The sequence below is a fragment of the Wasmannia auropunctata genome, unplaced genomic scaffold (genome assembly GCF_000956235.1).
Source record: "Wasmannia auropunctata unplaced genomic scaffold, wasmannia.A_1.0 LD336071.1, whole genome shotgun sequence".
Lineage (NCBI taxonomy): Eukaryota > Metazoa > Arthropoda > Insecta > Hymenoptera > Formicidae > Wasmannia > Wasmannia auropunctata.
The window spans coordinates 406,006-432,721 of NW_012026819.1; the positions used below are offsets into that span (position 1 = coordinate 406,006).

At 37.4% G+C, this 26,716-nt stretch overlaps 3 protein-coding genes and 1 long non-coding RNA gene across 10 annotated transcripts; 2 read left to right on the forward strand and 2 right to left on the reverse strand.

Annotated features, from left to right (window-relative positions):
* Positions 1-367: 367 nt before the first annotated feature.
* On the reverse strand, positions 368-14,133 carry LOC105449834 (CD63 antigen). Its single transcript, XM_011689229.1, has 5 exons — positions 13,909-14,133; positions 3,089-3,286; positions 2,455-2,631; positions 2,031-2,237; positions 368-1,524 (listed from the first exon to the last, which is right to left on the reverse strand). The coding sequence occupies exons 1-5, from the start codon at positions 13,966-13,968 to the stop codon at positions 1,450-1,452; spliced, it is 717 nt and encodes a 238-aa protein (XP_011687531.1). The 5' UTR covers positions 13,969-14,133; the 3' UTR covers positions 368-1,449.
* On the forward strand, positions 11,682-25,945 carry LOC105449830 (COP9 signalosome complex subunit 5). Of its 6 annotated transcripts, none has more exons than XM_011689220.1 (5): positions 11,682-11,774; positions 23,984-24,144; positions 24,559-24,793; positions 24,883-25,077; positions 25,263-25,806. In XM_011689220.1, exons 1-5 carry the CDS (start codon positions 11,757-11,759, stop codon positions 25,716-25,718), a joined length of 1,065 nt encoding a protein of 354 aa, XP_011687522.1. In that variant the 5' UTR covers positions 11,682-11,756; the 3' UTR covers positions 25,719-25,806. The 6 variants fall into 6 exon arrangements, with proteins under 6 accessions (XP_011687522.1, XP_011687523.1, XP_011687527.1 ...); XM_011689221.1 differs by lacking the exon at positions 11,682-11,774 and adding an exon at positions 22,537-22,635; XM_011689225.1 differs by lacking the exon at positions 11,682-11,774 and adding an exon at positions 23,314-23,450 and having other exon boundaries at positions 25,263-25,945.
* On the reverse strand, positions 17,705-22,316 carry LOC105449833 (leukocyte surface antigen CD53-like). Of its 2 annotated transcripts, XM_011689227.1 has the most exons (5): positions 22,122-22,309; positions 18,908-19,096; positions 18,454-18,618; positions 17,998-18,216; positions 17,705-17,912 (listed from the first exon to the last, which is right to left on the reverse strand). In XM_011689227.1, exons 1-5 carry the CDS (start codon positions 22,179-22,181, stop codon positions 17,739-17,741), a joined length of 807 nt encoding a protein of 268 aa, XP_011687529.1. In that variant the 5' UTR covers positions 22,182-22,309; the 3' UTR covers positions 17,705-17,738. The 2 variants fall into 2 exon arrangements, with proteins under 2 accessions (XP_011687529.1, XP_011687528.1); XM_011689226.1 differs by having other exon boundaries at positions 17,705-18,216; positions 22,122-22,316.
* On the forward strand, positions 18,154-18,437 carry LOC105449832. Its single transcript, XR_974374.1, has 2 exons — positions 18,154-18,212; positions 18,347-18,437. It is a non-coding gene; the product is annotated as an uncharacterized LOC105449832 (long non-coding RNA).
* Positions 25,946-26,716: the final 771 nt, after the last annotated feature.

Below are 26,716 nucleotides of genomic sequence, written 5' to 3' on the forward strand. Positions count from 1 at the left end.
TACAATTTGTGTATGTAGCATATCTAGACTCGAATAACATAGTCCACATCCATTTTCGACATTTTTTCTGTTGTGTTGTTTTTTCGACAGTGTCAGAAAATGGATGTAGTTAATAAACTACATAGTGCCCAACTAAAAAATGACGGTAGTGGAATTCTGATAATTTCACGCCGGCCAAAGTTGTATTTTTCAAATTTTGTTATTTATTTTTATCAATGTAGATTAATTTTAATTTTGGTTTAACTTACTTTTCATTTTTGTTATAATTCTAAGAATTATAAAACTACGTTTAACAAAAATGCAGGACATAAGATAAAAAATTACCCTATTGGAGCTGGTAAAAATTAGAGAATCACGTCAGACAAGGTTCTCCGTTTTGTCTAAGTTTATTTTATGAATACAAAAAACTGGACATACATAATTTCATTTCGCAGCAACGGCAGCAGCAACAGCAGTAGCAACAATGGTAATTTCGCGCGTTAAACAACGAGTAAAATCGCAACTTTGAATTATTAATCGCTTTTCTCTCGAGCCGTGCCCCATACCTTTGTACGTTTTATCGTTATCTTTCTAAACAAAAATATTGCACAAACGTGCTACAGTTCGTCGCGCGCAGGCACGGCAACGAGATCTCTTAGATAAAATATTATTTTTTATTATAAGACAAAAAATATCTATATATATGTATATATATATGTAGACAAATATCTGTACTGTGCTGTACAAACAAAGTGAATTTTTATATAAAGACACATATGATGAAATTCCGTGTTTTTAACAGCGGTGTGATGATGTCTCCGCAGGTACAATTGTGTAGCTTATTATATGAAAAAATATTTTTGTAATATTAACTTCGTAAAATACTATCATTCGTCTGCTTTCCATCCCCGCTAAGGTACTTTCAATTACTTTTGTTCGCGGACTAACTCGGACTATCGGACGAAACGATTCTGCATATACATATTAAACAGTTATCGAAGATTTTTTTATATTTTTGAACTTTATGTAGAATAAGTATAAACATGAATCAAAGCGATACCGTATCAAAATGTGTATACGTATGTATATATATAACCGTATAAAAAAAAGGAGTTATTTTCATAAAGGAAAAGGAATATGTGGTCTGAGACCCGACAACAGTTACGGTAAAACTCATTGCCAGGTCATGCGCCGAACTCTACGTTAAACTCTTTTCGGAAAACAAAAGTGTCATTATATCGAAAAAAAAAAAAAATCATCTTTTAACTTTGATCAAGATTGTAAAGAAACAGGAGAAGAAAACATATGGAGACAATATGACTCCGTTCCGCTTAGAAAAAGAAAAAGGAAAATTTGTCCTGTTATAAAGCGTTCTATCACATCTTATAGGCGAATATGTTGTACGGTAGTACGATGAAGATTGTTGTTGCGTGTCGCGCGAAGCAGCGTTCTTCGACAAATGCTCCACTTTTACACACTATAGCCTCTCCGTTCGGCGTTCTTTATAGAATTCGCCAGGCATAATGCAAATATAATGCCAATCAGCTGCAAAAAAAAAGGACACGTATAATTACTGCAAGATATTCGTATGCAAAATGAGAACGAGAGATCAAAATATGTTTGATATAATATGTAATTGATTATATGTTTGGAACGATTAAAGCTCACTTGCGACGGCTTATTATCACAGTATTGATAGTGAAACTTTTATAATTTTAGATGCCATATATTTCGATGTATATGTTCTCATGTGTATTGTGTTCGATGCGTGCGTGTTGTTTGTTTATTTATTTGTGTGTGTGTGTGTGTGCGCGCACTCATGTATACATATAAATTCCTCGAATGTATATTTTTGTATTTCGGCGCGTATAAAAATACACTCGTAGATAGGACGTTGCCACGAGACGTTACAGATTGTCTAAAGTGGGCTTAAAATCTTTTCCGAATTGATGAACAATTATTATTTCATTACGACTTTTCTAATTATATCATACATAGAGCGATAATTCGGCAATTTTGCTTCTTAACTTTTTCTTTTATCGGTTTCTTACCTCAGCAGCAGCAATACCCAAGGCGACGCCACCCAGTATCGTAAGAGCAGATTTGAAGAGTTCTTCCAGTGACTTTGCACAACCTTTTTTAAAAGAGTTTAGTGGATCGCAGGTGGAATTTTTAGGCCTACCACAGCAACTTCCTGGGACATCAGTATGGAGCCATTTGGGGAAATCAATGGGGCCGTCAACGCCACAGCACTCGAGCTGCAAAAATACATCTCACATTGGAATGTTGATCTGTTGACTACGAATGGCTCTGAAGATATTTAGATATATTATTGTAAATTCAATATTATTCCGGATATGAATCATTCATAATGTACTATTAACGTGGAGCTTAAATTCGCATGACAATGTAGTGATATATTGTTGCACAGGGAAAGATATATGAAATGCATTCTAATTAAATGATAAGTTTTACCGTCTCTTGTATGGTATTCACAATGTCCTTTTGCTCAGAATCTTTATCAGTATAATGACTGAAGACTTCTTTCGCGTATGTGTCCTTAAAACTGATGTCGGAATTCTTCGCTGTGACGAACACGTAGATTGCGACAGCTACTTGTAGAATCAGAATCGTCAGGAGCAAACATGCAAACTGTGCGAAAGAAACAATATCAATTAACTCTTAATCCTTTTCAGGTGAACAAAACTGCCGCGTGTAAAACATCTATTTAATTAGCCCGATCGTAATAATCGTAATCGTGAATGGCACATGTATTATAATTGTCTAGGAAACAATCATCGATTCGGTTCACGCTAGTATATTCCCTCTTGAAGCAATAAACAAATAAACGCATAAACCAAATCTAAAATAGAAATCTACAATCATAGATAATAAATCCAAATTTTCATTCATTTTCGATTTAATGCAACACGTTTTGATTCCACAAATCCAACGCACGTGTTTTTTGAAAATTCGAATATAATAAATATAATAAATTTGAATTATTTTCAGGACTGAATTAAAAATATTCGGTGTATGAATATAAGTCAAGACCAAAAGGATTTAAATCTTTCGAGTATGACAGGATGAAATTCGCTAGTGGACTTACCGTGACCATCATACAGTGACTCTCGCGAATCGCACCGCAGCATCCTAGGAAAGCGATGACAAAGATGATGCTGCCGATGACGATCAATGTGATTGCCGGGAACGTGACATAATCCGTAAATTCATTCAGGTGCTTGGAATAATTTTGTTTTCCTACTTGCACTAAAACGCCGATAACCAGGATAGCCAAACCGCATAGCTGCAACAAGATAATTTGTATTTGCACATATATTGTGTATGTATCATCCGAGGTATTCAATATCCTTAATATTACATAACTAACAATTTTATAATATATTTTATTTTTTAAATACAACTTATCATAATACAACTTATCATAAACTTATCATATCTCAATACTGAACAAGAATGATTTTATACTATGATTCTCTTACTCTAGAATAAATGTTAAAAATATTGCAAATTATTACGTACATCATTATGCGGCGGTACAAAAAAAATGTTAAAACAAATTAATGGCAATTAAGTGCTTAAAAATATACAATATTAATCAAATTATTACGAACTTGAGAAGACAATTTTAATGTTTGAATGCAAAATTTAAGAAATCAATATGCATTCGCAAATGTAAAGATTTTCAATAAATTTGCATGTTATACTTAAACATTAAATTGGTCAGTATTAGATTTCTGTAAGGGATAACAAAGTCAAGATATTAAAGAGAAATCACGTATGCAATTTTGCATTAGCGATGTTCAAATCGATTTTAGCCACGATTTTGATTTATTTGATTGCTGATTATGAGTTGTTGTCGCCAGAGATGCAACATTGTTGCCCAATACACTTCGAGGATAGAAATAGATCAAAGATGTGGCATACGTACAACCACTGGCGTACAAAGCGAACGGTACCAGGTATCTGGAAATCGTCCTTGAAGCATCGTGCGCGCGCGCGTATACGCGTTATTTTTACACGTTGCCGTACAGCACGTGTTATGGTCAATCTTGAGATCGCTGCAGGTGGACTAATGTACTTATACTATGTAAGTGAAATACAGAAACGGTGGACAGTCTAAGTGCGTTCATCCTATCGATTCAACTTTAATAATTTCCGTCCTAGTTTCAGAGTGACCAGCATTCTCCGTCGTAAGGTATTCCCATGTATCGAATAGCGAGTGAAAAAGTAGGAACGAAAGAACAGCATGGAAAATCGTACCTCATGATAATGTCAATAAAAGTTTTAATAACGATGAAGATTGGTGAACAAGCAAAATATTATAATAAGAATAATAATAATTAATTGATAATCGATCGCTAATAGACTGCACTGTTTGCGCATTTTGATTGAAATTTTGTAGATTTTATATTAAGAAGCCATCTATCTTTGAAAATCTAAAGAAAGCTTTCAGAAATTTCCTTTTTATATCTATGCGATGGATCATTTTTCCCCTTAAAAAAAATTAATATTCTAAGTATAATATTGAATTAGTGAATAATTATTTATTTTTAACAGTGCTTTTTATACTCAAAATAAGTAACCATTTACCAATTTAATACTTATAGTATTAAATATTTTGAAGGAAGAATTGTAGATTTATGAAACATGTAATGTATTGAATTGTCAGTAAAAATTTGATTTCTTGAAAATAATCTTGATAGATAAAAAAAAATTCTGAAGCTACGTTGTATTCATCGCGAATCGTACTGGCTGGGAATCGTCCGCTATTGACAGACCGATTTTTATTTTACCCGCAAGGTATCGAAATTATGTGCGCCAGTGTGAATGTATATACACGCGCACACGTGTGTCTGTCGAGATGACATCATCGCATCTATAGCGACTATAACAATGTCCTCCGAACCGACTTCCTCCTCGAAATTATGTGTGTTTTACGGCGACGTGTCTGCGTGAATATTTTTCAACGGAGCAACTAATATCCTCGTCCTCTGCTGGAAGATTAACAAATCTCGGAAAAACTAAGCTCGACGTGGAATTTCGATTAGAAGGTACGTTACCATTTTTTTATTTTTTTTATCGCTAGACACACGCAATTAAAATGTTGAGCCGAAGCTTCGAAAAGAACCGAGATTTTCGTTATTATACGATGATCGATAAGATAAGTATCGATCGTCAAAACGGCGGTGAATAACTTCTGTCCAAGGTCCAAATGAAATATTTGTTCACGCCAAGGAAATCGAAAATGCACGATTCACTCTGTCGCACAATAGTGGCGCGAGTGCGAGGAATTTATCGAGATCGCGAGATAAATGACAGTGTGATAACAATAGTAAAAACTTGGGATATTGGAGAAAAAAAATCTAACTCAAAAGGAGGCAATATGAAAGGCACGACTTTTCGGGATACTTGAAACGTATCGCAACGTGGAAAACAATAAATCGTTACATATACATATGTATTTTTCGTGTCATCGATAAAATTAATATTTACGATTAATAGTATCAAAAGCATATATATCATAAAATTCGCTGTAGCGTCGTAGAGATAACTGCGGATAACAAACGTGAATAACAATTAATCATCTCTGATAACAAATCGACGGGTCTACTTCACCTTACAGGACTATCGAGTTTCTCGCGCAGAATAAATTCACGCGATAATTTTTTGAGGTCAGCGAACATTTTGTACATACAATTTCGAAAACCTGCAATTATTTATGACGCAATTACATCCGTCGAGTACACGGAAATATTTTTGTTTGTATGCATATTTTTTTTCTCTGTAAAATCCCAGAGAAAATGCACAGAAAAAAAATATGGTGCAAATTCAATGCAAGCTTATTGTCGAACGTGAAACTAGATGTCGAAGCAACGTGGAAAATTTGCGCGCGCCACGGGGGACGCGCAATCGCGAAGATAGTGCACACGTGATACGTGTAAGGCGTAGCGCGATAATTACGGAAAATGAGACGCCAGGGAATGTCCGACAGCATTGGCGAGCGACGGTGGAAGGGTTGGGCGGAGGACACGGCGAAAAATTGTGGGCGCTGCTAAATGCATAATGCAACGGACGGACGGTGTTGCGAAATAAGCGCGACATACGGAAAAACTTATATGCGCAATTGATTGGCACGGAAATGACGCGCGTAATGTAATTTGGAGACCGCGAGTAACAGGAAGCGCTCGCAGCCATTGTCGTTTTAACAACTCGATCATTAACAAAATCATCTCGTTTTAATTGCATGAGAAAAATGACAGGTGATCTCTTTTCTGGTCGACGTTAAAAATGAGATTTACACCGTGAGGGAAATATAATATTTCTCCGTGCGATGTAATAAGACTAACGGCATGTAACAAAATGCCGCTGCAAATTAATTCAAAAATACGATATCTGTTAATTATTCACAAAGTCCAGGCTTTGTTCATTTTTCCGAGTACTGGCCTGTGATAATTATTTTTAGCTTCAACATAATTCAGTTTCTTGGAGCGATAAATAAATGTATCGGGGATATCGAAAAGGAATTGAAAGTTTTTAATTGGAGGCATATTGTTTCTTCTGATTATTCGTTTTGTCTCTAGATATAAATTAAATTAAATTTAGAACTTAATATATACGTAATGGGTTAATTTGCGAGAAATAAATATCTCAATAACAAAGAACTTAACTTTGCGAAATCCTATATATAATCTTTTCTTGGAATGATAAAATCGCATTCGATAAACAGCTTAGATAATATTTCAGTGTAATTAAATATAATAAATATATCGTTGACAATCAAGAACGATAAACAGGTTATAAAACTAATCGATAAAATAATATACGATACTCAACATCTATTGTAAAAAAAATAACGGACACTATAAACAAAGGATTTAAATTCTAGAAGTTTTAATTGTATCTACAAAATTTGGAACCGGTTTTCTAATGTAAATTACATCCACAGCGATTATTCGCATTATATTTAATATTCAGTATAAATTATCTCGAATGAATTATTTTTCACTCCAAGAAGTTCTGTTGCAAATTACTTGAAGAGTAAAGTTTATTACGCTTGTTCGCGAAGTCCAGGCTTCGTACATTTTTCCTTTAATCCTTTCAGACAGCAGTCATTATAATAATTCCTCCAATCATTACAATAATTCCTCCAACTTCAACATTAAATGACCTATTGTCTAATATTTTAGATAAAGTATTCCCAGAAAAGACTTTTGCGGATTATTGGAAGAACGTCATCGTCATCTGGTGCAGCGGCTTCTCTGGACACACCCAATGTGCAGTCATGATGTACAAAGTTGCGTAACTCTAATCGGGAAAAATCGCGCGATCAACGATAATGTAAGTGACGTCTCGGTCATTGTGGCTCTTGATAGAAAGAAAGAAAGAACACGAAAAAAAGGCGACGCAATTGTCCGCGCGGCAGGGGCACGTAACGAGCACTCCGAACATGTAGGTATTGTTACATCGTCACCTTTTTATTTCGTAAATATTATCTCTGTACAAGAACCGTTGTTACATATGTTCGTGCAATTTTTATCATTAAGTGCTTTAAAACAAGAGCTAGAACAACATTGTCGTCGTGAAAGTAATTGATTGGAAGAAATATTTTTATAATTTATTCTTGAACTTATCAAGTAATGTAACTTTTATGTATTAGCATGACTTTATTCCCATATAAAAAGCTACTTAGTAGATTAATAATTATTTACGTAAATCGATAATAATTAACCTAATACGAGGCATAATTTTTCTCATGTATAGGCATTATACGATCGTCTCCTACAAACGTCACTTTGCGTTATTTGAATAATTAATGTATCTAATATTAAACTAATAATTTTAATCAATCTAATTAATATTAGAAAAGTTAATATTTAAAACGTAAAATGCAAAAATAAAATCGGAATAATCTAATTCTGCTAAAATAAATAAAATAATAATAGAAGATTAAGCCTACTTTAAACAATTCCGTCTGGCATAAAATTTCATTTATAAATTTATATGCTATGTATTTTCAGATGTGTACATACATATACATTTTTAAATATATTTAACACATATTTTACAAACGTATAATTATATTTAATATATTTTATAATGCTCTTTGATTTTCTTCAATATCTATTGTTTATTTATATCTATTGTTTATATTTATACAATAAAATTATGTATACAATTTTATAATGAATTCCTACGCAAATTATAGATTGTCTAAAGTCGACTTTAAAATACAAGCGGGCAAAACAAAATTTACGTCCTCGTTATGTGATAAAAACGATGTGAGAGAGTCCATCATTCACAATATACGAACGGATCGATAAATATTCATGGAGCGATTCCATAAACGATGATGAATCGGTATTGATGCTCAATTAATTCGCAAGTATACGTTGAATATTCTATTCACCTTCTCGAGACAATAGATGTCAATAGAAAGGCCAACATTTAGAACAGCATGGCACTTACGTAAAGCGTACAATATCTTTTGATGTTGCATCTCGTTCCGACATAATACACATCCGTTTATCTCTGTAAATGACTGTAATTAACCGAGACTAAACGAACCACATTGATGTGTGCTGCAAGGAAAATAAATCACGCGTTCTCAAAAATTAAATTTTCGCGAGAACGAGTTAGCGCGACACGGGAGAGATGCGTACGCAAGATCGCTCGCTCAAGGATGCCCATAAAATCGACGACTATCTTTCACTCAGCAACCTTGTATAATCTGACCTTTTCGTAACAGATTCGTAAACGGAGGGGGGGGAATACGTGAGCATCATAAATGAATTTATTATGGCTGAACTGATCGTAACTTCTCTTACGAAAATGAGAATATGACCTAGATCTCGAAGAAATCAGAAAAGTTTTAATCCCTTAAATACAAAAGGAAGACAGAAGCGAAAACAAATATCCACGAAATTGAAAATAAAATTTCCGGAAAGACAAGTTTATCGTAGGTAAACAATAATAACAAAAAAAAATTCGATAAATAATGAAATCTCACTATAAGGAATTCGATTCACATATTATCAAGTTTATCTCGATAGAATTTCCATAACTTGTTACGTCAATACAAATTTTTGTCAATAGATACGATAAATTGCACGTGTTTCGATTAATTTTACACCTTATCAATTTCTTACATGATCTTTTTCTTATTCTTTGTTTTGCAGCGATAAAGAAATATCTCACGGCAGAAAGAAAGATGTTTTTCTTCGGCATATCGCTGAAGCTTGCGCGTCATTATACGTTACAGTCGAACAAGATCATCCGTTGCATGCCTCTGCTAATTTTAACCACCTTGTGCATAGATATCCGGTTTACTTCTAGCACAAACAATCCCGCGCGTTTATCGTCGCATGACAGACGCGTAAATAATACAAGCGACGTGATTTATATTAAATTACACAACAAATATCAGCAAAAACAATTGACGACGAATTGCAAATATAATGTTGCAAAATACAAAATACTATCGCCAAATTTCATTTAAACAGGTAACATAACAATAGATTTTTTTCTGTAGTGTTATTTCCTTTAATATAAGAATTTTGATATAAGAACTTATTTTGAAATGTAAAATGAATAATTATAAACGTGTATTATAATCGGAATAAGATTGATATCAAAAGTATGCTTTACGTAGTGCATGTTGTTTTAATAATTGTGAAGTATTATATCACGTACGCGAAATGAACGCGAAATGAATTCTAGTAATCCTTAGAAAAAATTAATACTGCAGGTCTTAAATTAATTTGCGATAAATTACTTGTTTTAACAACAGTGTTTTTAATACTTAAAATAAGTAATTAATATTACTAACCATTTTAATACTCGCAGTATTAAATTTTTCAAAAGGAATTACATATATTGGTTGTGCACTCTAGTTAAATAATTCGCTGAACGTGAACGTATATGAAGAAAAAATTGGCTGGCTTTTAAGATAATGTATCTAGTAATGAAACCTTCGATACACATTATTGGTTTACTGATAAGATTATATTTATTCTGGAAATTGAAAAGGGGGGGAAGAGGATAGTGGTACCGAGAATAGCACGCGGGTTTTTACGGATGATACATTCAGCCATCTATGGATTATATCCTTTGGGATTCTCCGTTGAGAGACGCATTTTTCTGATGACGCATACGCGCGGCACTAGTTCATTCTACCATTCATATAACGACTTTCGGACGAGGGAGGAGAAACTATTCGAGAGACGCGATGGTCTCTTGCGCAACGATCCTTTGTCTTCCCACGCGCCGAGAGGACGAGCTTCGCGGGCAAAATTCATTGTGCGACGACTATGACTGTAAAGGTCCAGGCATCTACAATAAGAATAATAAGTCGTAAGCTGTAAAAAATTGACCAATCACAGTTGATTATTCTTCTCTGCATATTCGACTATAATTGGTCAGTTTCTTACGATTTACTACTCTCATTATAGACGGACCTCAAAGTGTCGTCTACAATGAGACTTAAGATATAAGAAAATTGATCAATCACGTTCGATTATTCATCTCGCGTAAAAAGAACAATCGAGTGTGATTAGTCAATTTTCTTAAATCTTAAGTCCTAAGTCTCATTACAGACGCCGCTTAAGCTGGTTCTACAATGCATTAGTTGCATCGCAGCGTCGCAAACATTGTGATCCAGTAGAGATCCAACCAACGTTAGACTAGCTCGACGCTGATTCGATCACAACTGGATCGCAACGTTTGCGACGGTGCGATGCAATTAATGTAGAACCAGCTTAAAGAGAAGGCGAGGGGAAACTTTGCGAGTTGTAAGAAACGACGATTGTGGTCACAGCCACAGCAAACTGAGAAATTGTAGAAGAAGGAGCAATAATCGCGCGCTCGACTGTCGTCGTCACGTCTTCGCAGAAGTAGTTATATATCGGATAAAAATATCCACTAAGGCACATTATGTCATCGGTTAATTAAACTAATTATACTCGCTAAGAAAAAAAAAATATTTGTATTTTCTGAATCGAAGTATGTTCTTCGCGAAAAGCAAAGAGGTGTTTCGAAATTTTTCCAGTTTTTACACGCAGCCTTAAAGCGGCGTCTACAATAAGACTTAAGACTTAAGATTTACGAAACTTTGACCAATCACAATTGATTATTCTTTTCACGTAAGACGAATAATCGACTATAATTGACCAATTTTCTTAAATCTTAAGTCTAAAGTCTCATTGTGGATGCCGCATAAAGTCACTGATAATTGGGAAGATAAGAAGGATGATTCACGATAATTGCATATTACTCCTTCTTCTAAACATTCCAGTACGTGATCCCTCTTTTCCACATTCAATTTCGAAACGCCGCCCGCTCGCACGAAATTTTATCTTCGCCGTTTTGTGTTACATCGCGGACTTTTAAAAGTCAAAAGGATGAAAGATAACGAGATAAACATCGGTATAAACCATCCTGCGCGCGATGCAACGCGGTTGATTGCGATAACGGGGGATGCTGCGATTGGATGAACTTTATCGATCGCGAGAGCGCAGCGCACACAATATGTCAATAAACGATCGTTAATGAATAAAGCGTATAAAAGATACGCTTCCGCGCACAATGGAGCCGCGCTCCGGGCGATGATTTCTTTCTCAAATCAAGTGTGCTGTTTACCGTGATCTGCTTCTTCGCAACAAAGTTGTTTCCTCACATCGTATAATTAATCGTCCGTAATCGAGTCCCACGGAATCCGACATTCGGCGATCGGGAGAAAACAATGCAGGTGAAAACAGATGCACGGCGGGGACAAGGTGGGTGTGTGTGTGACATATTATATGACTCTTGTACTTGGCAGCCTTGGCTTTTTCGTTATCGCCGTATGAGTCAGTCGCGCAGGTGATGTGTATTTATATACGTGACAATGTACACACGTATACGCGTGTACATTGTCATATACATATATAAATACTAAACTAACCCGGCATATTAATACGTGCATCTCTCGCTCGAACGCCAATCTAATGTCGCTCCGTTTATAAATGCGCATTTCACGCGCCTGAGAATTCAGGGATATCGGCCAGAAAATATCGTTAGAGAGGACGTCAAATATTATTAATATCGGAATCGATTTCAATTAAAAGAAACTAAGAGCTCTTGCAGCCACGTTTTCGCAAAGCTCTTATTTAACAAGAATTTAAGATACTGTATACAGGGAATATAGATAATTATTGAAAAGTCGAAGAATTTCGGAGAATCCTATCTTTTTTGCAAGAAGTGTAATATTAATCTAAAAAAGAAATCGAAACAGTCAATAATGTGACATGTTCTATATACGTATGCTTAGTCATTCATCGGAATTAATTGAACGACGGAGCTGGGCAAATCACGCAAGCGTTCTGGTATTTAATGAATTAACTTTTACACAATCAATAAAGCAGAGAATTGGATTAAATGTTAGAAATTAAGAACTGCGTTGCACACACAAATATTTGTACACGGAAAGAACGATCTTGCTGAAGGATCTAAAATTTAACTGGATACGAAAATAATCTTATTGGAACCATTAAATTAAGTATATTGGAAATTCTACATGAGCAATGCTGCAGAAAATTTTGATTTTCTCTACTCGGCTAGATTTGTAAGTAAAACAAAACCGTTCTTTCCATGTAGAATCTAATCTTTAACACTAGAAGTACCAAGTCAAGAGCGATAATAGAATTCTACTTTTTTTTTCCGTTAATATTACTCTTCTTGTATGAAAGATAAGATTCTGATAAATGATTTGTTGTCACATCACATTCTTTATTTTCGTAACAATTTATTCGATCGATTCTTTCCAAGTAAGAAATGTTGGTGTTTCTATAGCGTTAATTTAATTCTCCTTCACACACGTTCAGAATTTCAGCGCGGCCTCGCCGTTGTTTATCCATCGACCGCGGAATCTTATCTGCTCCAGAGGCGGAGGAAGTATTTAAAAGCAGAAAAAGAAACATGCGATGCTGCTCTTAATAAGAAACGAGAGAAAATTACAGCGGTCACGCAAGCGATCGCGGGCAGGACGCGGTCTGCACGTTTCAAGGACGAGAGCGAGCGAGCGAGCGCGCGCTCGCGAGCGAGGTTGAGTAATCCGCCGAGCATCGCCGGCGAATTCGCGGAACCGAGCCGGCAAGTGAATTCCGCGAAGAGCCCGCTATTTCCGACTCCGTTGGCTCCAAGAGCGCGATTTACGCTATTTAATTACACCGCGCGCGGGGAAACGAAGAATAACACAAACACGAGGACGGCGGAGCAAAACAAACGATTTGCATGCAAAGACGAGTGCGCGAGGTGTATTATAAGCCCGCGGCTTTGGAAACGTACTCCGGGGAAAAACAAAGAAAAGGAAAAAAAAATTCATCCCGATCGAATCGCGCGATCTCGATCGGCGAAACAATGCCGAAGGCGAGGACGCGCGAGGACCGGTTTCGCGGCGTCCACGCGGCGGAAAAACATTCCGTTGGCTCCCCCGACTCGCGGCGGCCCCTGTCGACTCGAAGGGACCGCGGTGAACTTGGGCGGCTTGATCCAAGCGAGTGTTGGTCATCGCGATCGAAGCCGACCGGCCGACTTCGCGGCGTCAAACGGCGCGGCTCCTTGGCGTCGGACAGGAGCGGCTTGCGGAGGTGAGGGAGGGGGGGGGGAGAGGACACTCGAGCGGCCCGAGGCCGCTTATAGCCACGAACGCGGCTCGCCTTTATTTTCAGCTCGCGATAAGCGATACGCGGTGGAGAGTTTCGTAAAACCTGCGGGCCTCTAACAAGGCGGGACCACGTATAGGCTTTTAAGGCGTTGAAACGCAAAAGGAGAATTAAATACGCGCCACACACAAACACGTCCACACGGCGGACGCTGTGGCGCCATTATCGCGCGGGTCTTTGGGAGGGGGGGCCATACAGTTTTACTTACCACAAAGATGAAATTAAATATGAAGAGCAGGTATTTGACAACTCCCATTCCGCACCCCATCTTGACGTCGGTCGGTCTCTTGCGATACGATGAGCCGCGACAAAAACTGCTCTGAACGAGGACACGCACGTGACGCCACCGACTGCGCGATCAACGACTTCTTCACCGTTTAACCGTCCGACTTCAACTGCATCCAACTGAGTCAACTGACTCTCGCGACGCGACTGAAATTCCATTCAAGCGACGCTCCGCGCGGCGCCACCAGGACGGCGGCGCGCGAGTCCGCCCGAAGTTGGCCGAAGGACGGCGGCGCTCACGGCGGTAAGAGAGTGACGCACTTCAGATTACCTCGAGATATGAAGAAGCGTGCGTATATACGTGTTGTACGTTCAGCGAATATTTTACTCCGCTCGCCGTATCTTTCTTTTTACCTTCAATGCTCCATAACGTTACTTTTCAAACCGGAAAATCGAGTTGAAATAATAAAATTGAGATTTTTTCGCGTCATACGCTCCGCAATATATTTGAGATATAATAATATTGATTCGACAGATCGTATTATAATGATTTATATGTGCGTCGCATTTTGAATATTTATTAATTTTTATCTCGGTTTATTTTGCTCTTTATCTCTTTTTTGCAATTCGTAGAACGGAGGAAGTAAATTAAACTGAGATTAAAGTTAATCTACATAATTCGTATGAAATGGACAAAAGCGAGCGATTTCGCGCGACGAATTTAACATTGATTAATTTGATTGGCGATTAGATAATTCAATCAGCAGAGAGAAAGAATTACTTAAATTTTTAGTTATAATGTAATAAAATTTTGATAATATACATAAAATTATTTATTATTATTTTTATCATGAAACATTATTTAAAAATTAAACTGGAATATTTAACTGATAATTAATATTTTTTTTAGTAAAGCTGTACTGCCAATCTAATCTGTTAATCTTATCTGTCTGTGTCGAAATAAGTATATGTCATTCTAAAATCAAAGATAGTATGTAATCTAATAAAAGATTTGATTATCGAAGAGTTTCGAAAATTGATTTTTTTAACAGGTATAACAAAATTCTTATTAAATTTGTAATTATAGGAAAACGAGATTTATAGCTACTTGAATACATTTCAGAACATTCGCCGTCTGAAAGACTGGAATAGAAAAAAGGAAATTCAATGTAGATAGGAATAATACCTTTACAAACGACTTGTAAAGGCAGATAAATTGGATTATCCAAACGTATGACGTGACTGAAACTCAGTCATCCGAATGCATGATGTCACTTCGAAGATACGCGCTTAGGTTTTCGTCTCGCCTGGGCGATGAAATGACTGGAACGCGAAACATTTTAGATAAAATTTATCAGAAATTTGTTTAAATGTACTAAGAATATTATCTTTCGAAATAATGGTTGTATTTGAGAAATTATTACTCTGTAGAATGAAATATCCTTTACCACGTCTTGAGTTTTTATCATTTTCAGTTTTCATTATTTTTAATATGAATCACATTCGCATTAAAGGAGGAAAAGATATTGATGAGCAATAATCGGACGAAAACACAATTATTTAAACATTCTTTGATTCCGTAAAAAGATTACGCTTCCACAAAAATCGTACACACAATCATGCTTCTCTTTTGCAAAAAATAATTTTCATTCGCTCGGTGTCGGTCTCGTAATTTTTAGAAAATTACAAGAGATTTGCGTGTGACATTGCGATACACGATGAAAGAGGGATTTGGACGGAAAAAAAAAACCAGTGAAAAATATAGGCATAAATTAAAAGATGGGATAAAAATAATACGAAAGCCTGCATTCGCGATTGTTACGTCTGTCGCTTACTTCGACTCGTCCGATTACAGATGACTCTAGATTAAATAGTGGACACGACGTTCCACTATTTAATCTAGAGTCACCGAAGCGTTTCTGGATAATGCAAGATATGACACACTCATCTCATACCGGGTGTCTATTCTACTATTGCTAGTGTCGTCGGTGGATTGAAGCATTGCACTGTGCACTTGACCGTCTATACTTATTGAACTATCGAACTAAAAGATATATGTTAAGTACACAATAACTATAAATTGACTAAAAGCTTCAAAAATGTCAAAAGAAAAAACACACGGACTTTGATATGTTTGCTACGATAACAAAGCGATATTTCTTTTAACTAAATTATAACTCCCTCGGCGCGTTGCTAGGAACATAAATAAAAATCTAATTAAGGTAGAAATGTCATCGTAAGTAAGAATCACCTATTTACTTGTTGCCATTAATCAGTGCAAGTGTGATGTTGTAAAAAAATTGTTGCATAATTTATCTCATTGGATGGCTAGACACAGCTCCGTGACATTCGTCAAATATGATTAAGTTTACACTATTTAACTTCATATATCCATGCGCACAAGCAGATTCAGGAAGATTTGTGACGTTATTACAAAGACTTGATGTGATATTGTTGCTGATATTATTGCTTCCTGAATTTGCCTGAGTTCTCCGTATAACAATCGTGCTACTCACGATAAAAGTCCTATTCTGTAAGAGCGATTGTCGTCGAGTCAACCATTCTTGTTGCTCCCAAAAATCCACCTTCGTATCTCCACTTTACTTAGCTTACAATTAGTGCCTTCTTGTGTATGTTGTTTGTTGAATATAGTTATGTATAATTAATACATAATATAATTAATATATAGTGCATATATATAGTAGTATAGTACATTCCAAAATAAATTCATGCCGGAAAACGAGACGTTTACACCGAGAACACAATAGATCTCTATGAAAAGGCAGTGTGAGAGAACGTGATACTTTATTTGTCAACATGAGCGGGCAAATCGTGCATAGTTGTGCTTCTGAAACATTTGAGTCGTTATCTATACAAGCACCTTATGAAGAAGGTGGAAAACGTAGTACAAAATATACGACGTTTTCCACTTTTCTTCACAAGGCTTTTGTAGATTACGATTCAAATGCTTCAGAAGCACAACTATGCATGATTTGCCCGCGTTTATTGGCAAATAAAGTATCACGTTATCTCGCGCTGCCTTTTCATAGAAATCTATGCTCTCGGTGTAAACGTCTCGTTTTCCGGCGTAAATTTCAGCCATCGTATTGTATCAATTACGATCAATCGCTGGTCTTACAGAATAGAACTTTTATCGTGCGATGCACGATTGTTACACGGGAAGCTCGATAACGATAAACTCAGGAAGCAATTAACAGTAACGACATCACACTCGCACTGATTAATGGCAATTGTTTTACTCGTGAAATGGCAGTAGGATGCAAACTGTTTAGGCATCTTTCAGAATATTGTCTTTTCTTTATACAGGGCATCCAAGCGAGAGTAAAAAATACTTTAGAGATAGATTTCTCATGATCGAATTTCTCAGATTCAAGGAAATTCTACATTCTTTCCTTGAATCTGATTGAAAAAAAAAAGGAAAGAAAATAAGATAAATGATATTTCTTTGAGAAGTTATCTCATTGTAAATATACGGAAAATTTGTTCTTCTTAATCAATTCTCTCAAAAAATAATTAAGAGATTTACTTGCGAAGCAATTCGATGTTAAAAGTCGGCAAACTGCGGTTTCCAGAGTAAGAAGAAAAATCGGCGCAGGTATCTGTCGAAGAATCCGTCGCCGAAGGATCTCTCGATCGGTCTGGGACACCCTGTATAACGGGAACAACGTCAACATCACTAGCGCATCTGTACACCGTTGATATTGTCACCACGCGAAATGTATTTCGCATATCACAATGACGCAACGTCCCCGAGTGACACACATCTCTGTCCTTCGCGGTGTGCAGCATTGGCTAAGGGTCGTCAGAATTGTGCAAATATCTCGACTGACGTATCAGCAGCTTGTTCTTGGTATCCGCTTCGGGCATATCTTGCAGAGACGTGCGCGCGGCCATCTGCGACGCCCGCCTTTCCATCCTGTCTTTGAAGATCCTGACGTAACAAGTCGTGCACGCTATGAAGGAAATCTGAAATCACCAATCGCGATCGCCAGTCGATTAGTTGACCGATCCGCGAAATTCCGCGTGAACGGGAGGACGAATCCAGACGCACCTGCAGCAGCACGGAGCACAACGCGAGCAGAAAAACGTGAAGGAGGATCGATCTCGTTCGACTTAACACCACGTGCTGACACCCTCGTTTGTACATAACGGTGCAAGCACCGGCGGTGCTGTCGTTGTCGGTCTCCTGATTCGTTGTGTTGCAGCAGGACCAGGGAATCTCGCCCTTGCCACGATAATCGGAAGACCCGTCTATTCCGCAGCATCGTAACTAAAATTGAAATTTAATCAAAGTTAGCGCGATCTAAGTTTCTCTCACGTTTTATTTATGCATTTATTTGATTGTAAATATAATTAAATTGATCTTATGTTATCGCATTCATCTAAGTTTATTTTGGCAGGAATGCAATCGGTTCTCGTGAAACGAAGATGGATTAGCAAGTATATATTGTATTAGTAACGAAATAAAACGCGGTGTATTTGAGACAGGAAGAATGCGATTTTGTACCGCGGACTGCATGTGATCCCAGATGGGTTTGTCATCGGTGATCGCGAGGGCAAAGATCTCTTGGTGTCGTGCGGCCGACAGGGTGTCTATTTGCTCGTGTCGCACCAAGGTCCAAATCCCAACACTGGTTTCGATCAGCACGATGATAGCCAGCGCTATGGCAAGCTATAGAGTATATACGAATTAATAATTTCATATTAGCTACACGGAGAGAATTTTTTTTAAATTTACCCTGCAAATCACGTTAATTATGAGACAATATAGTATTTAGGCAAATTTTACTGTGCACTACAATAAGATTTCGCAGTAAAATTTATTGTAGTGCACAGTAAAATTTACCTAAATACTATATTGTTTTACAATTAACATGATTTTCATGGTAAATTTTAAAAGAAAATTCTCTCCGTGTATGAACTTCCTAATTCTTTCCCGAGTATTCGAGAAATGAACTTACAACGATCACTTGGCCTTTGTTGGAAAAATCCAGGAATTGCCAGGCGAACCAGCCGATCCCGCATATGATAACGCCCATCGCTAACAAAGTGGCGGATGACCCGCACACATGGCTGGGTGTGAGCGGCGCGTATTCGTGCAGCTGATAAATGAAGTAACCGGCGCACACGCTCATAATCGCGCCGGAAATCTGTGGAGCAAGCGACAAAGAGAGTTTGTTTAATTGCGGCAGGTATTTCGCGCCATATTTTCGTTATTGCCGGTAAAAAAACCTATTAGATAAATAAATATATACGTACTATTTTTAAAACAAATTATATTAGGGGATACACCGTTTTTTTTCTTGGAAAGCGCATTTATTTCAATAAGAATATAAATTAATACCTTAGTCAAAATATTTTTCATCGTTTTCCATTACTTTTGCCTATCTTTCTGGCAAAAGCTGGATTCCGCGGCGATAAAACGAACTGTCTTTTGAAGCAAGCCATGTATCCACCCATTTTCCTACTTGTTCGTAATTGGAAAAATGTGTATCAGCGAACGCGTGTTGCATCGATCGGAAAGGATGATAATCCGATCGATGCAACACGCGCTCGCTGATACACATTTTCCCAATTACGAACAAATAGGAAAATAGGTGGATACATGATTTCAAAAAAAGTTCGTTTTATCGTCGCGGAATCCAACTTTTGTTAGAAAGATGGGAAAAAGTAATAGAAGACGATGAAAAATATTTTTTGACTAAGGTATTAATTCATATTCTTATTGAAATAATTGTGTTTTCCAAGAAGAAAACGGCAAAAACTAAGTGTATTCCCTAATATATATATAATTAAAATATATATATATAATTATATATAAAAATGTCCACTGCACATAAGAAAAATAATGTTTGCATTGTGTTTTTTATAAAAAATAAATTTGCCATTACATTATATAATATCTTATATACAATTACATATACAATTTTATATACAATTTACATTCTTTCTCATTTCTATTTATAAACTTTTTTTTATCGAGTGTACAGTTCAAAGAGATTATATAACACAGAGCAGAAGAGGCATAGCGGCGGCCCCTTTGAGTGGAAACGTGAGCTGATAGAAAGAGAAAGAAAATAATAGAGCAAGGGGTTACATGATCCATCTTTTATCTTTTTCTCGCGTGCAAGATTGAACAACAATGTAGATGGGCGACTCGTTTTCTGTCTCTTTTTATACGCATCACGCATTCTTAAGCCCGTAATCAGACTGAGATAGGAATGGAATCTGACAAATCAAAACAAAGTTCACTAAATTTGAGATTGGTTTTCTTTCTTCTAATTTAAATCCCAATTCAATCTCAATCTCAATCTTTAGTCTGATACGGGCTGATACTTTAGCTGGCTCCTCTACAGATTCTAAATAACGATTGTTTTTGCTGCGACATTCACACTTCACGATTATTTTATTATGAGGATAATGACTTGCAGAACGTTTCGCTTCACGATAAATACGCTTCTGCAATCGCTTGTCGATCGCATTATAATTCTGTACGGAAATAGACGTCGAGACAAAAATCGATTTTTCGAAGCTGCCCGCATCGAATCTCCTTCTCGAAATCAATACACGAACTCGCGACGATAATGGTTATCAGATTGTTATAACAAAGTTATCATAGATAAGAAAGCCGACGAGAGAAATCTTATCTATGAATGGGCGAGGCGCTATAGTCTTTTTAAAAACAAGCTTGCATCGCTTACGGGCACTTTGCTATCGCACTAATATCACAGCGACAATCGTTTTGAGCTGAGAGAAAAATCGGTGTAATTTCTCGCCTTTCGATTCGCAGGAGATGTATCTTATCGCCAAATAGATTTTAATCTTGCAACATATATTTCAGATAAACAACTTTCATCAAAATCATTAGATTCGAACTAAATGTGTACGTATGCAATGCAAATATGTAAATTAAAATATTTAGAGGAGATTGATTAATGACTGCATATTATTATGGCAAAATCGTCACGTCGTGTTAGCGATATTTTAACAATTGCAATAGAATAAAGTGTTAATTAAGGTCACTTCGTAATTACGAGCGTTCTCCTTCAACTCTTGTTGCCTTTCGTTAATCAGTGCATAGATATATCAACGCCAAGAACACCGCACGTTTTAATACGCGATTGTTTCTTATTTAGACGACTGAAAAACAAACGGAAATTTGATATATTTTAGAGACGAAAATAACTCCGAGCGTTTGAAAAATTATAATTCGAAATAATGTCATAAGAGAATTGATTAACGAGATCTATTTGTCAATGAATTCAATAGCAACTAAATCAATTTTAATCTTTAAAAACTTTAAAACAATTTTAATCTTTAATAACTTTAAAACAATTTTAATATCAATTTTCCGACAAATTCTTAATTCTTAATTCTTAATTCTTTAGAGAGTCCGTTTTTATTTCAAAAACGAAACACAACTGCAATATCATTTAAGAATTTAAACACGTTTTAATTCAACGAGTTATTAAAACATAAGCAATACGTGAGCGATATACACAAAGACTTCTATAGAAGTACGTCTGTTAAACATACCGGTTTTAAATGGGAGGAACTGATCCGCTTTCAAAACAAATGTGATTCAATCTCGCGACAGTCCTGCATAATTTCAATTTAACTCTCCGCTTCTAATAACATAAATTAATTTTAATCTTGGATTAATTAATTTTTTTTTCCAATTCTGAGAATTAAGATAAAGAGTGGATTAAGCCGGGATTAAAGTTAACCCACATTGATAGAAACGGATAAATCTCTCGTAATCAATTCTCTTCAATTTGTCTCAACGTAATCGCGTTTCATTTTGCCCGGAACACGCGTGCATATATATATATGTATATACGCACACACTCCCTCCGGCATTACACCACCTCCGCACACAAATTGCGAGACGGGTTGGCGCCGCTCCCTCAAAACGAAACCCCACCAAATGGCAACAGCTGCGCGATTGATCATAATAATAGCATCGAGTGGATACTGGATCTCGATCGCGAGGCACGACGATGGCAACAACAGAGACGATCGCTCGCGAATTTGTCGCTTCGACGAAAACCGCCGCGGCGGTTCGAACGCGCGTGACGGCCGGGGCCGCGATCTCTCGATGTTAAGATGAGACCGCGACACCGCGCGCGATCGGATTTCCGCGACGTGGATTTTCTCTAGAGTGTTGGAACTTACGCCAAGGAGGATCGCACCGGCGACGAGGCAGTAGCGGAAACAGGCGAACGCGCGTCCCATCCTCGTGCGTTGCACGCGCTTATAAATAGCGTAACACTAACAACAACTATTTGGATCGTACACGCGCACGCTGCGTAGCGACGCGAGAGAGTCTCGTCCGACGTCGTCGTCGTCGTCGCCGCGTTGCGTGCTCGCCGCCGTCGCCACGGTGACCGGACGGACGCTAAATGGGGCCTTTGTTCACGCGCGCGACGGTTGTGCGAGCGTGTGCGGTACACACCGGGCGGACACACGGCACACCGCGTGCTGCGCGCGCTAAGGAGCGGCGCCCTGCGCGACCAATCAACCGGTCGCTTTTCCGAAAGCAGTCACGGCACTTACCATCGCCGTTTTGCGGAAAAGTGAGAAGATTGCGGAGCCAGCCACCGTTGTGATCCATCCATCCGTCCATCGAATATAAATATTATTGTCGGAACATCGGCTGATCAGCTGTTCGGAGGAAATACCGTTGATGGTACTCGCAAGGACTGCAAATACGCTGGAAAATATTGTGCCGGGTTTTTCTTCCTTATTTTTTCACTTTCGAAAGTTAAGCAAGGTTTACATGCTTTTTTTAATTAGCAATTAACGTGCGGTAAATTAGCGCGCAAATTTAAAAAATATTTTGTGTCTGTTAAAACCGATTCTTTTTCAAGTTTTAGTGTTGAATTTTTGACATACCCTGCACGTATTGATTCAACAGAATGCGATTATTATTTCAATTATATTAAATTGATATTTAATTATTTCTTAGCGTTGAGAAAAAGTACAATTTATAAGTGAATGAACAAATAACATAAATATAATGCAATTTTAAAACATAAATTATAAATAAACAGAATGTATTGTATTTAATACATAATACATTAACATATTATAAGTGTTAATTATTTGTATTTCTGCAATTTGTTTTCAATTATTTCTCATTTCTATAAATTCCGAAGAAAACAAAATTTGAGAAGATATCTTCCAGAAATCCTCAAATTTAAAATCTAACAAAATTCTTAAAAATATGCGAATTTTCTCAACAGAATTGCTCTTTATTTTGCAATGCCTTTATTTACAATAGATATAGTAAGCCTCAAGCCGTAAGAAATGGACCAATCGCAGTCGAATGTGAAGAGAATAATCGATTACGATTGGTCAATTTCTTACGGCTTAAGACTCACTATTGTACATCTATTGTGTTTCGGGACTTATTATTGCAAAAATATAAAATTATACCGCGTCTGACGGTATCGTCGCAGAAGCACTATCGATACTGCTGTACACACACACGTATCGACATTGGTACATCGAGATATCGATGTACCGTTTATGCATGCCATTGTGTGTATTTATACGAGCGAGAGAGACTAACCTCACTAACCATCCCCGATCGGAGATAGGTTGAGACAAAGCAGCGAGTAATAATCACTATTTGTCCAAGTTATGTCTAAGTGATCGGCGATAATTGAGATCAAGCGATACAATTAATCAGCGTCCAGTGCTTTTGCTTTACGGTAATCCTAACCAGCGGTTAACAATCGGCTGTCCAACCGTGTACTTAACCTCACGCTTAACCTATGGAAAAAAAAGCAGTGTTTACCGGGGAGAAACGTATTGGTTGCGATATTAGTGGCTCGTTAGATTTTTACGAGCCAAAATATAACGATCTCTTATTTACATTTTTAAAGTCATTTCTCTTGTGCTCGATGTAACTCACGTGGCCCGCACATTCGTCGCGCCGAGTATATCTGGTATTGTGACAGCATGCAGATGGAATTCTCCGACTAGAATCACTCCTCTCTTTCTAATTGTTGTTAATGTTGTTCTCTCGGCAGTCTGGCAGAATGGCTGGCCCTTCCTCTGATCAGAGTAGCATCGCCCAGAAGACGTGGGAGCTGTCAAATTGCATCGAAACCATCAGCACCATGGATGAGATTTACAGATACGACAAGAAGGAGCAACAGGATATATTAACTGCCAAACCATGGGAGAAAGAGTAAGGATGACTGCTGATCTGCAAGCCACTCTCCAGGCCAAAAGTTTGGAAGTACCGATAAAAATACAGATAAACTGTATGACGTGCAACTGGCTATGAATTATGTATGAAGCAGATTAAACAAAGATGAGCTATGTTTTTGATTTTATAAAGTAATTATTGGCTCTGAGGAACTATTGTTAAAAAATATGCATTACAAATGTTTGAATATAAGTGATTAGAATTTATAAATAAATAGATTTTATAAAAGAATTATTGGATCTGAGGAACTAATGTTAAAAAATATGCATTACAAATATTTGAATATAAGTGATTAGAAGAAATGTCGATTTTTTAAAAGAGTTTCCAAACTTCTGGCCTGCATATAAGTGAGAACCAGAGCATCGACTGTAATCGACCTTCTCTTATTTGTAGTCCCCATTTCTTCAAGGACATAAAGATATCCGCGTTAGCTCTGTTAAAAATGGTTATGCACGCACGATCCGGCGGCACGCTGGAGGTAATGGGCCTCCTGCTTGGTAAGGTAGCGGCGAACACGATGATCGTAATGGATTCCTTTGCATTGCCAGTCGAAGGGACCGAAACCAGAGTGAACGCTCAAGCTCAAGCCTACGAGTACATGACGGCGTACATAGAAGCAGCCAAGCAGGTATGTACATGCGCTTTGTGACGAAAAATTCTGTAAATATACGACGAACAAATTTATGATGATAATAATTGTGATAATTCATTTTTCAGGTCGGTAGGTTAGAGAATGCAATCGGATGGTACCACAGTCATCCCGGATACGGCTGCTGGTTGTCTGGCATTGACGTGTCCACACAGATGCTCAATCAAAATTTCCAGGAGCCATTTGTTGCGATTGTCATCGATCCCGTGAGAACCATCTCCGCCGGCAAAGTTTGCCTTGGCGCGTTCAGAACTTATCCCAAGGTACGTCTCAGGTCTCATGCCTTCTTGAAGAAAGATTTGAAATCCACCTATCCATTCCTTAGAGGAAAAAAAATCACAAAGAGAGATACATGTTTCTCTCGATTCCAGAGTTAACTCAGTGATGTCGAAAACTTCGCGTTTTTTGTTGCGAGAAACCGTTGTCATTTCATTCGATTGCTTTTTAGGGATATAAACCTGCGAACGAGGAGCCGTCGGAATACCAGACGATACCACTGAACAAGATCGAGGACTTTGGCGTTCATTGCAAGCAATATTACTCCTTGGAGGTGTCCTACTTCAAATCCGCGTTGGACAGACGGCTGCTCGACTCGTTGTGGAATAAATACTGGGTGAACACCCTGAGCTCTTCCAGCCTGTTAACGAACGCGGACTACACCACCGGCCAGATATTCGATCTGTCGGACAAATTGGAGCACTCGGAATCGGCGCTGGGCAGAGGATTCGTCCTGGGCGGCACGGATCCCCACGATCGCAGTACAGTGGAAAAGCTCATAAAAGCGACCAGGGACAGTTGTAAGACCACCATCGAAGTTATTCACGGTTTAATGGCGCAAATTATCAAGGACCGTCTGTTCAATCACGTCGGTGGTAACGCGTCTTGTGATCCTCAGCAAAAATAATAAGATTCAGCATAATGTGTGTGATAATAAGTCTGCTAATGAAAAGTGTGTATTTGTAATAAAGATATGTACCCTCGTTTAAAGTCAAGATCTGTGGAGCGATTTACTTTGCGACTCGGAATTTGAATTTCCTTATCGAAACTGCTTTTACTTGGAAAACTTGGTTTAAGATCGAGAATTAAAATTCAAAGAACAAAATATCAATTGTTACATTCGAGAGAATGAAATATAGCGTACAGTTAGCTGCTTTGCGAACTCGTGAGGACCTCAGTGAAAGACTTCGAGTACACGGATTCGACGCTTCGGAATGACGGATTTTAAAAGCGTAGTGGAATAAAAATACATTTTTATTTTTCACACCTTGATTCGCTAGAAAGTATATATACAGCATTTTTATCATTAATCAATATCCTCATGTATGTATTTATATATTTATAGGTATGTTTATAAAACTAATATGCGATATTCAGAACAAGTAGGCAGAGCAATACCCCCCCACTGAAGGGCTGACGCGCTGTGTCACAGACTTTATAAGGACAAGGCCACTCAGAAAAACACGCACCCACCTGTTCTATTTTATATATTCCTATACCTCGCGCGCACGCGCACTCGTATCTCGCACAACAACACATAAGGGACGGAGCTAAAATGCATACAGTTATACATACATATATATACATATATGTATATATACTCAATCAATCGTAAACCTAATCGAGAAGTTATACATAAGATATGATCCCGGTTAGAAAATCAGAGAAGGAAACGTACGACTGAAAGTAATGTGCGGCATTCTCGAGAGAGATGAGTTACCTTTATGGTATGTACATACATTACATCTACGTCGCATCACGCCACGATGTCACACCGGAGCGAATTAAATTAATAATTAAGTACAACAGCGTGATTTTTATATAACTTAATTCATAGAAAAGTCCAGAGAGAAAATACGATAGCTGGAAATCCCTGGCTTTGGCCATTCTATTGTGTTTCTCAGC

Bases quoted from the DNA above. Each gene is read 5' to 3' on its own strand.
- LOC105449834 (XM_011689229.1), bottom strand. From the start codon at position 13,968: ATGGGGTGCGGAATGGGAGTTGTCAAATACCTGCTCTTCATATTTAAT. The intron at 2,238-2,454 runs GTAAAACTTATC...GTATTTTTGCAG, and splicing joins TGAATACCATACAAGAGACG to CTCGAGTGCTGTGGCGTTGA. The intron at 1,525-2,030 runs GTAAGAAACCGA...TTTTTTTTGCAG, and splicing joins TGGGTATTGCTGCTGCTGAG to CTGATTGGCATTATATTTGC.
- LOC105449830 (XM_011689220.1), top strand. The intron at 24,145-24,558 runs GTAAGGATGACT...TCTTATTTGTAG, and splicing joins GCCAAACCATGGGAGAAAGA to TCCCCATTTCTTCAAGGACA. The intron at 25,078-25,262 runs GTACGTCTCAGG...ATTGCTTTTTAG, and splicing joins CGTTCAGAACTTATCCCAAG to GGATATAAACCTGCGAACGA.
- LOC105449833 (XM_011689226.1), bottom strand. From the start codon at position 22,181: ATGGGACGCGCGTTCGCCTGTTTCCGCTACTGCCTCGTCGCCGGTGCG. The intron at 19,097-22,121 runs GTAAGTTCCAAC...CTTGCTCCACAG, and splicing joins CCGGTGCGATCCTCCTTGGC to ATTTCCGGCGCGATTATGAG. The intron at 18,217-18,453 runs GTACAAAATCGC...TTTCAATTTTAG, and splicing joins GGGATCACATGCAGTCCGCG to TTACGATGCTGCGGAATAGA.